Source organism: Schistocerca gregaria, chromosome 6 (assembly GCF_023897955.1).
Source record: "Schistocerca gregaria isolate iqSchGreg1 chromosome 6, iqSchGreg1.2, whole genome shotgun sequence".
Classification (NCBI taxonomy): domain Eukaryota; kingdom Metazoa; phylum Arthropoda; class Insecta; order Orthoptera; family Acrididae; genus Schistocerca; species Schistocerca gregaria.
The window spans coordinates 97,698,253-97,709,979 of record NC_064925.1 but is presented as its reverse complement, the minus strand read 5'-3'; the positions used below and the strand labels follow the sequence as shown (position 1 = coordinate 97,709,979).

Here is an 11,727-nt window from a genome sequence, read left to right as displayed (position 1 = left end):
TTTTACGTGATATCCCTCAGGAGAACACCCAACAACTCCATCAATCAATGCTAAGAGGAATAACTGCTTGTAAATTGGCCAGAGGTGGACCAAAGCGTTATTGACTTGGTCAGTTCGTAGAGTGCCTTGTCGTGAATAGATCAATCAATTTCTCTGAAATTGTTATCGTTTGTTTGTCTGTATATGCACATCAGATCTACCGATTTCCGTCCCATTGGGATAATTCCTTCTTGATGAGTCTCTTTTTTGTTTGTTTTTGAGTGTAATACAGCTTCCAGCCGGTAACTTTTTTGTGATAATTTCCTATGGGACCAAACCGCTAAGGTCATCGGTCCCTTGGCTTACACAATACTTAACCTAACTTAAACTAACGCTAAGGACGACACACACACACACACACACACACACACACACACACACACACACACACACATGCCCGAGGGAGGATTCGAGCCTCCGACAGGAGGAGGTGTGCGAACCTGAGAAACATGCACCAAAGATGAAGAACCCAAAAGCTCTTGAATATCGCAGTCAACACATCCTGTCTGTGACAAAAATGGTTCAAATGGCTCTGAACATTATGGGACGTATCATCTGAGGTCATCACTTCCCTAGAACTTAGAATTACTTAAACCTAACTAACCTAAGGAAGTCACACACATCCATGCCCGAGGCAAGATTCGAACCTGCGACCATAGTGGTCGCACGGTTCGAGACTGAAGCGCCTAGAACCGCTCGGCCACTCCGGCCGGCTGTCTGTGACAGATCATTTTGTTGGATATATCCGTCCAACGTTGGTATTACGAATTATGTGAATGGTATGGTCGTGAAAATTATCTCACAAACTGACAAGAGTGAGTTTCTGTACAGCTTGGGTGTAACCCCAAAACTAATCTGCAACGTCACCGTTACGTAGACAAAGTTTTAAGGAATTACTAGAAGGGTGTTACAGACATATAGTATTTGTAGCGTTGAGTAAGTACCTAATATTTTTAATGGGAAACCATGTTCGGCAACGTAACGTTCCAGTTTTACGATGGCTTCAATGAAGATATGTAACTCAACCTCTTCTGCATTAGTAATTAGATAAGGCATGACTCTTGTAATTGCCGAGCGGTTCTAGGTGCTTCAATCCGGAGCCACGCTGCTGCCTCGGGCATGGATCTGTGTGATGTCCTTAGGTTAGTTACGTTTAAGTAGATCTAAGTCTAGGGGACTGATGACTTCAGATCTTAAGTCCCATAGTGCTTAAAGCTATTTCAACTATTTGACTCGTGTAATTATTAGGTAACTACTCGAAAGGAAATACAACGAAGCATCCATTTAGCACTGAAGCATATTTGTTTATATTAATACCTAATCGTTACGTGTTTATACTATCCCAAAACAGGAAAAAAGCCAGCGTACAGTACGTACCAAACACTACTGTTCATTACAACAGCGGTTCGATGTAAGGACCGACGACCTTGTTTCGTTCTGTTTCCTTTCGAGTTGTTAACCTAATAATTGTTCTGCATCACGAGTAAGTCAACCCCATAAGCAGAAGTGAATGTGTTGAACATCTGAATTTCCAAACACCCCGTACACAATAAACTGCTTGTCACTATGTCTATTTTTTAATGTAATTTCTCTTAAATAAGAGATATCGTTTCATGGCAAACAGTTCAGTTCACAAAATCAATACTACAAATGATAGTGTTCCTAACTGTGCACATTATTCGCTACCAACTTCTTACAGTCCTTCAGGTAACTTACGTGCACGTCAATATTAACATCAAATAATGTGAGATCTATGTGGGACATTATGAGTGCTAGTAGAGATTCCAAATTTTCTTTCACTGGATGATACATGACTGCAATACAATATCTCTTTTTTAGCATACCCTTATGAGCACGCATTGACGAGTACCATTGCATTATTATGCAGTAAATGTGAACATGAAATCCAAGTATACTAGCTCCAGTGCAAAATTTGTATTCCAAATCTTTTAGTGTCTCGCTCCTCATCGATGGAGATCTCCTTACTCTTTGAATGCGGCACGAACTGTGTAAGCAAGAATGTACCATGACTTTGGATGAGGTGTGAATTTTATCTGTGGAATGAATCGGAGACAACACGTCTATCTTTAATGTGTCTACCAATCTACATACGCGTCATCGAAGTGCTGACCTCCCAACGAAGGAGCAACGGACAAGCTGATCCACGTATACAAAGAAATTAACTACCAATTTCATATATATTTTGTTACATATTACACTCATGATTAAGGCATGACGTATGCTTCGATACTGTCACAAAAAAAGGTTTAAATGGCTCTGAGCACTATGGGACTTAACTTCTGAGGTAATCAGTCCCCCGATACTGTCACAGTTCACTAATGTAGGAATAAAGTTTCTACCTTTTCCAGTTCGTGAGGGATAAAAATTCCGAACTAGCGTATCCGTTTGTTAACGCTTCTGATGGTTTATAATCAGCATTCCTTGTAATGCTCCGACCAGTGTAACGTTTGGCCCTTCTTTGCTGGATCAGAATGCTGCACGGATGCGTCGGTTTTCGCCGTCGCTCTCATTGTGCGCTTTTGTGCCGTGACCTGGATTCTGCCGCTCAATAACCCACTTCTCGGGGCTCAGTTATATTGATGCGTGCTCTGCCCGCGTTGTATATGAAATTCCTGCTGGAGACCGGACTTAACTAAATTTAGCTGCAGCCAGTTCCGCGAGGCGCCGCTGACTGAAACGTAGCCTCGTTAACGCGCAAATCCCACACGTGCAGCAGCATTATGACGGCTGTATCGGAGTCGTTAGCCATCTCCTATTCCGTTACGGTGCATCACAGAGGAAACGAGCGCTCAGAAACACTTCCAAAGGGAAACGTACCTGTGAAATTTTACTGAATGTCACGGTACTAAAGAGGACGAGAGCAGCTTTAGAACGGAATTATTGTAGGTAACTCTTCACATTGTATTACGGATTGGGTAGCGTTTATTTTTAACGCCGGTGCTTCTCCTGGGACACGAGACAGACTTTCCAGGCAAATAAAATACAAAGGTTAGTCCACAAAATTGCTAGCAGTGATACCACCATTAAACGCTAACAAGAACTGGCGTGAATAACTCTAGTACCCTATCTGCATGCACGAATGTTTAGTAAAATTGCAGCAAACTTAGGATTACACTTAGATGTAGAAGCTACGATTTTATTCAAGTTATATGATAAACTGCAGATACCAAAAACAAAAATAATTAAAAAAAAGTTTTACCAGATATCGCTATTGTACGAGAATTGTATTACTCAATAACAATAGTTTTCCCAGCCGCTGGTCTCCATACTGTTGTCGTAATCTTCAATCTGAAGACTGGCTTTTCGCTGATCTCCACGTTAATGTACTTTCCGTGGCTATCCTCATCACAATGAAGGTACTGGAACTTGCATACATTTGAGCCTCATAGTCGTTTCCAGTTTTGGTCATCAGCTTCAACTCCCCACACTTTTCTCTATTATCAGACTGGCAATTCTTCGATACCTCAGGACTGTTCTAATAATCTATTCATTTAGCCAAGTTGTGGCCTCTAGCTCTTTTCTCCAAAAATCTATTCAAAACCTCTTCATTAATTATCCGTTCTAATCCGTGAAATATACAAAGGAAGCAGCTACTCCGGTAGCAGAGTACTTGTGGAGTGCCACATGAGTTTTTTTTAGATTAGGCGATAGGCAGAGGTTCTCTGATGATCATTCGCCAGTCGACTCGCAGATAGCGAAAACAGCATTTAGAGTAAAACACCTCAACTGTTAAAATTTTAAGAGTAAATTGTTGAAGTGTTCATAACAAAGATTCCGAATTTACTGTCCGCCAGGAAACTTCTCGCGTTCAAATTATTCTGTAGTCTGAGAGCTGGGTGCAACGTCAACTAGCAAGCTCTGAGATCGTCCGCAATTCATGGAACATACCTCGAAAAGACAGATTAGACGCCATAGGAGGGGATGTGTTCGTTGTAATTGACAAAAATATTGTCTCTACCGATGTCGGATTTGAGTGTGACAGTGTAGTTATCTGATCACGAACAACAGGTCTATTAGATATCAAGTTCATTACTGGATATTTTTACGAGACATCCAATTCCGTTGTGTCAGTTTAAGAGACATCGACAGAAAGTCTACGGTGAGTAGTGCCGAAATACCCAATGACGCAGTATTAGTTGGACGCGAATTTATAGACTGGGACGTCAATGGCGTCATTGCCGGGGGTACAGACAAACAGCTTTGTGAAATCTTTTTGAGCATATATTCCGAAAACTTGGGCAACTAGTTCGACAGCCCACACTCATTGGAAATGTTTTCGAGCTCGTAGCTACGAACAGACTGACATAATCTACAGTGTCAGTACAGAGACAGGGATTAGTGATCATAGCAACTTAGGTTTCTTTTTTTTTTTCTTTTTTTGGTCATCAGTCTACTGACTGGTTTGATGCGGCCCGCCACGAATTCCTTTCCTGTGCTAACCTCTTCATCTCAGAGTAGCACTTGCAACCTACGTCCTCAATTATTTGCTTGACGTATTCCAATCTCTGTCTTCCTCTACAGTCTTTGCCCTCTACAGCTCCCTCTAGTATATGACCCGTCTCTCCCTATAGCTTACCCATACTTTTTTTCGTAGGGACAGCTGAAACCATTTTATATTGTCAAACGCTTTTTCCAGGTCGACAAATCCTATAAACGTGTCTTGATTTTTCTTTAGCCTTGCTTCCATTATTAGCCGTAACTTCAGAATTGCCTCTCTCGTGCCTTTACTGTTCCTAAAGCCAAACTGATAGTCACCTAGCGCACTCTCAATATTCTTGTAAGCAGCTTCGATGCATGAGCTATTAAGCTGATTGTGCGATAATTCTCGCACTTGTCAGCTCTTGCCGTCTTCGGAATTGTGTGGATGATGCTTTTCCGAAAGTCAGATGGTAAGTCGCCAGACTCATAGATTCTACACTACAACGTGAATAGTCGTTTTGTTGCCACTTCCCCTAATGATTTTAGAAATTCTGATGGAATGTTATCTATCCCTTCTGCCTTATTTGACCGTAAGTCCTCTAAAGCTCTTTTAAATTCCGATTCTAATACTGGATCCCCTATCTCTTCTAAATCGACTCCTGTTTCTTCTTCTATCACATCAGACAAATCTTCACCCTCGTAGAGGCTTTCAATATAATCTTTCCACCTATCTGCTCTCTCCTCTGCATTTAACAGTGCTATTCCCGTTGCACTCTTAATGTTACCACCGTTGCTGTTAATGTCACCAAAGGTTGTTTTGACTTTCCTGTATGCTGAGTCTGTCCTTCCGACAACCATATCTTTTTCGACGTCTTCACATTTTTCCTGCAGCCATTTCGTCTTAGCTTCCCTGAACTTCCTATTTATTTCATTCCTCAGCGACTTGTATTTCTGTATTCCTGATTTTCCCGGAACATGTTTGTACTTCCTCCTTTCATCAGTCAACTGAAGTATTTCTTCTGTTACCCATGGTTTCTTCGCAGCTACCTTCTTTGCACCTATGTTTTCCTTCCAAACTTCTCTGATGGCCCTTTTTAGAGACGTCCATTCCTCTTCAACTGTGTTGCCTATTGCGCTATTCCTTATTGCTGTATCTATAGCGTTAGAGAACTTCAAGCGTATCTCGTCATTCTTTAGAACTTCCGTTTCCCACTTCTTAGCGCATTTATTCTTCCTGACTAATGTCTTGAACTTCAGCCTACTCTTCGTCACTACTATATTGTGATCTGAGTCTATATCTGCTCCTGCGTACGCCTTACAATCCAGTATCTGATTTCGGAATCTCTGTCTGACCATGATTTAATCTAATTGAAAACTTCCCGTATCTCCCGGCCTTTTCCAAGTATACCTCCTCCTCTTGTGATTCTTGAACAGGATATTCACTGTTACTAGCTGAAAATTGTTACAGAACTCAATTAGTCTTTCTCCTCTTTCATTCCTTGTCGCAAGCCCATATTCTCCTGTAACCTTTTCTTCTACTCCTTCCCCTACAACTGCATTCCAGTCGCCCATGACTATTAGATTTTCGTCCCCCTTTACATACTGCATTACCCTTTCAATATCCTCATACACTTTCTCTATCTGTTCATCTTCAGCTTGCGACGTCTGCATGTATACCTGAACTATCGTTGTCGGTGTTGGTCTGCTGTCGATTCTGATTAGAACAACCCGATCACTGAACTGTTCACAGTAACACACCCTCTGCCCTACCTTCCTATTCATAATGAATCCTACACCTGTTATACCATTTTCTGCTGCTGTTGATATTACCCGATACTCATCTGACCAGAAATCATTGTCTTCCTTCCACTTCACTTCACTGACCCCTACCATATCTAGATTGAGCCTTTGCATTTCCCTTTTCAGACTTTCTAGTTTCCCTATCACGTTCAAGCTTCTGACATTCAACGCCCCGACTCGTAGAACATTATCCTTTCGATGATTATTCAATGTTTTTCTCATGGGAACCTCCCCATTGACAGTCCCCTCCCGGAGATCCGAATGGGGACTATTGCGGAATCTTTTGCCAATGGAGAGATCGTCATGACACTTCTTCAACTGCAGGCCACATGTCCTGTGGATACACGTTACGTGTCTTTAATGCAGTGGTTTCCATTGCCTTCTGCAAACTCATGTCATTGATTCTTCCGCCTTTAGGGCCAATTTCCCACCCCTAGGACAAGAGAGTGCCCTGAACCTCTATCCGCTCCTCCGCCCTCTTTGACAAGGCTGTTGGCAGAATGAGGCTGACTTCTTATGCCGGAAGTCTTCGGCCGCCAATGCTGAGTATTTATCAAAATTTAGGCAGTGGCGGGGATCGAACCGAGGACCGAAGACGTTTTGATTATGAAATCAAAGACGTTACCCCTTTTTTTTTAATCTCATTTTGTTCGCTTCTGTTCGTTGCATCTGCTCGGGGCGGTCGTCGTAAGACATCCATTTATGTTTGTTTTTGATCGATTGACTCAGTTTTTTTTTTATTACAGAGGGCGCGTAACCCTCTGACCGAACACGCTGAGCTACCGTGCCGGCACCCCTAGACCACGGGTTACTATAGTTAATAAATCGTTCACGAAGCCTAGGACAGTATTTCTGCTAGAAAGAGCAGATAGTTGTTAACATTCCACATAGATAATAAATTAATAATTTAGTTCCAGTACGATGGACGTAGAGGAATTATGAGGAAACTTTGTATTGATTATAAATCGTACCCTGGAAATGTATGTGCTAAGTAAATGGATTAACGAAAAGAAACACCCACCGTGGTTTAACAAAGAAATTCGAAAAATGATGACGAAACAAAGACTGTTGCACTCTTGGTTTAAAAGAGACCGCCCAAATGGCGACAGGAAAATGTTAATAGAAATTCGTGAGATGATTTCAACAAATACCACCATTATAACCCAGTCGAGAAGCCGGGAACATTCTGGTCCTACGTAAGTTGGTCTAAGGCTTTTTTCCAGTCACTAATCTACCAGTCGCGTTTAAGAAATCGTTCACGCAAGAGAATCATACAAGCCCACCGTCGTTTGATCATCGCACCGACTCCCGTATGGAGAACTCAGAATTAAACATCACTGGTGAAATAACTGAAAAGAGTTGAAACCAAATAAGCCACTATTTCCTGATGTAATCGCAATTCTTTTTTACAAAGCGAACTCTGTAGGATTGGCGCCTTACTTAGTTTGCACTTTTCGTGAATCTCTCACCTAGGTGACGATCAGTTTGGCTTTAGGAAAAGTAAAGGGCACGAGAGAGGCAATTCTGACGTTACGGCTAATAATGGAAGCAAGGCTAAAGAAAAATCAAGACACGTTCATAGGATTTGTCGACCTGGAAAAAGCGTTCGACAATATAAAATGGTGCAAGCTGTTCGAGATTGTGAAAAAAGTAGGGGTAAGCTATAGGGAGAGACGGGTCATATACAATATGTACAACAACCAAGAGGGAATAATAAGAGTGGACGATCAAGAACGAAGTGCTCGTATTAAGAAGGGTGTAAGACAAGGCTGTAGCCTTTCGCCCCTACTCTTCAATCTGTAAATCGAATAAGCAATGATCGAAATAAAAGAAAGGTTCAGGAGTGGAATTAAAATACAAGGTGAAAGGATATCAATGATACGATTCGCTGATGTCATTGCTATCCTGAGAGAAAGTGAAGAAGAATTAAATGATCTGCTGAACGGAATGAACAGTCTAATGAGTACACACTACGGTTTGAGAGTAAATCGGAGAAAGACGAAGGTAATGAGAAGTAGCAGAAATGAGAACAGCGAGAAACGTAACATCATGATTGATGGTCACGAAGTCAATGAAGTTAAGGAACTCTGCTACCTAGGCAGTAAAATAACCAATGATGGACGGAGCAAGGAGGAAATCAAAAGCAGACTCGCTATGGCAAAAAAAGCATTTTTGGCCAAGAGAAGTCTACTAATATCAAATACCGGCCTTAATTTGAGGAAGAAATTTCTGAGGATGTACGTCTGGAGTACAGCATTGTATGGTAGTGAAACATGGACTGTGGGAAAACCGGAACAGAAGAGAATCGAAGCATTTGAGATGTGGTGCTATATACGAATGTTGAAAATTAGGTGGACTGATAAGGTAAGGAATGAGGAGGTTCTACGCAGATTTGGAGAGGAAAGGAATATGTGGTAAACACTGATAAGGAGACGGGACAGGATGATAGGACATCTGCTAAGACATGAGGGAATGACTTCCATGGTACTAGAGGGAGCTGTAGAGGGCAAAAACTGTAGAGGAAGACAGAGACTGGAATACGTCAAGCAAATAATTGAGGACGTAGGTTGCAAGTGTTACTCTGAGATGAAGAGGTTAGCACAGGAAAGGAATTCGTGGCGGGCCGAATCAAACCAGTCAGTAGACTGATGATAAAAAAAACAAACATCACACAACACCCAGTCGTCACAAGGCAGAGAAAATCCCTGATCCCGCCGGGAATCGAACCCGGGAACCCGGGCGCGAGAAACGAGAACGCTACCACCACATGACCACGAGCTGCGGACCACGTAAAGAAGAATAAGATATCCCTCAGACGCAATATTAATGCATTACGCAGTAAGAAATGTTACGAGCAGTTAATCGATAAACTATGCTGTTTTCACCTAGTGCCTACGTAAGAGCCAATGAGTACAGGAAAAGAATGGGAAAGCTGTAAACCACTCATGAAGCCTAGTACCAGTTCGAGAAACGTAGTTGTTAAAAGCAATGCGTATTCAGTTGCAAAGAAGAGTGATAGTTCGTAACGGATTGTTTTACAGGTGGACGCGGGCAACCGATAATATATGATTAACAGTGCAAAAAGATAATTTACCTTCATAAGATAAAGAAATCATGCTGTGCGTAGTTCTGGTCTGGGAGACATAATAGTAAAAACATCTTTTTCTCTGATAATAGTCTCATGCTCTCGTGTTAGTCGTGGTACTTATTGATGTTTTACTGTTAACAAAAATCCAGAGCAAAATGTTGATGATGAACGAACATTGCGTACTGTAACATCAGTATTGATAACGAAATAATTTTCAGTAACCTTTTCAATAACTGTAAAGTATGGAAGATATGTTGATCTTTATGGCGAGTTGCAGTTACGAAAAAATGATACTTTAATGGAAAGCCAGATGCAGAATAAGAACGTAATATAATTTGTTTTGTTGAGATATAATGATCCGAAGAAAGTCACAGAACAGGATCCCTGAAAAGTGTTTCGGGGCTCTTTTCGTAGCAAAATATTTTATCTCATATATTACTTGTTACGCGAGTAATAAAACAAAGCAAACAGAGCCAGCGAAATCCACAAAACTGTTTTTCGGAGGAATGACCTACGAATCACTCAAAAGGAAAACTAGCTGCTGTCAAGTATCCAATCTAGGCACAGAGCAATATTGTTTCAGTTTAAATTTCATTGAAAATGTAATCGATTTGTAAAACTGTAATACTGTACTCCACTTTCCAATATCTCAGTGCAGTCATAGCCCTTAAAGAGTTTTTTATCTGTTTGCACAGTAGTCATAATGCTCCAATTCGTGCTTTTAACTTCTAAAAAAGAACTAATTCTTTTCACGTCAACTAACACTGCAGTAGAACTGGCATCTGGAAAATTACTTCGGATGAACTTTGAAGTACTAGAAGGCTATAAGGTTATGTATTGCTGGTAACATTAAAATTTATCCACACACCTTACAGTGTCGTGTATCCATACGTACATATCAGCATCATTACAAATAGACTCAGTACATAACACATAAAATTTCGTTTTTATTTAACCAAAAGTGTCATAAAAACAAATGAAATGTTTCACTGACATTCAACCTCTTGCTACACGTATCATGGTGTAGCTAACAATAGGATTGGTGGCAGAACGCGTGTTGTATCCGACAGCAGGACTGGTGAGAGAATGCATGTTGTATTTGGCAGCAGGACTGGTGACAGAACACGTGGAATATCTGGCGGCGGGACTGCTGACGCAACGTGTGCTGTATCGAGCAACAGGATTGGTGGCTTGATGGGTACTGTACTTGGCAGCAGGACTGGTGACAAAGCGTGTACTGTATCTGGCTACAGGATTGGTGCCTTGATGGGTGTTGTATCTGGCAACAGGATTGGTGACTTGATGAGTGTTGTATCTGGCAACAGGACTAATGACAAAGCGTGTGCTGAATCTGGCAGCAGGACTGGTGAGACAGCGTGTGCTGTATCCGGCAACAGGATTGGTGCCTTGATGGGTGTTGTATCTGGCAACAGGACTGGTGAGTTGATGAGTGCTGTATCTGGCAACAGGACTGGTCGTAGGATGCATGCTGTAGCAGGCAATGGGGATGGCGGATGCTATTCGTGTTGGGGCTGACGACGATGCTTTGGACACCACCTGCCCTAAAGGTACGGAGGCTACACGTTTTGTGGTTAGATGGGCTGCTGGTAATGTTTTGCCTGACGATGAGGCTCGAAGAATTGCTCTTGTTTTGGATGGCAACGCCGCTTCAATTGTAGGTTCCGACGTCACTTGTGTCATGCCTGATGAGACATGTGTTGTACACGGGGAAGTAGCGGGAGATGCCACGTCTGTTGCAGCTGCTGGTTCAAGTTGTGTTGTGGACGGCAATACGGCTGGAGACTCCAGCTGTGTTGTGGCCTCCTTGGCCACTCCTGTTTTGGCTGGTGACGTGGCTGGTGCAACCACTCGTGGTGCAGCTGGTCGTTCAGCTGGTACTGTGGATGGTGACGCAGGTGGAGACGCCTCATCTCTTGTGGCTCTTGCTGGCTCTCCTCCTGTGTCCGGCAACGTGGCTGACGACACCTGCAGTGTTGCAGTGGCCGACGTGGCTGGTGACGCCACTGTTGTCGCTAATGCTGGCTCCTGTAAGATAAAGATATACTAGATGATGTTAAGACGTTGATAAATGTGTTCCATGTGATAAAAATTGAGAGAAGATCTATTTACAATAATTTATGTCATTAAAGTAACATTAAGTTTTGCCAGTTCTTTGGTACATCTATTCAGTACATATTTAAATCGAATGAAAGTAAGAATTTTTTAACAGCCCATATAGCGACATTATAAATACTGTGAGATTATGTTGGTGTATAAATTATTCTCGTGGATTTTATTTGTCCGGGTTGCATCTTTAAGAGCTTGTTATTCTGCATAGTAATCTAAACATTAGCAATAGA

General features: G+C 41.9%; 1 protein-coding gene across 1 annotated transcript; it reads left to right on the top strand.

Annotated features, from left to right (window-relative positions):
- The first annotated feature begins 10,868 nt into the window (after positions 1 to 10,868).
- Positions 10,869 to 11,435, top strand: LOC126278741 (circumsporozoite protein-like). The gene has a single exon (XM_049979017.1). It carries the CDS (start codon positions 10,869 to 10,871, stop codon positions 11,433 to 11,435), a length of 567 nt encoding a protein of 188 aa, XP_049834974.1.
- Positions 11,436 to 11,727: the final 292 nt, after the last annotated feature.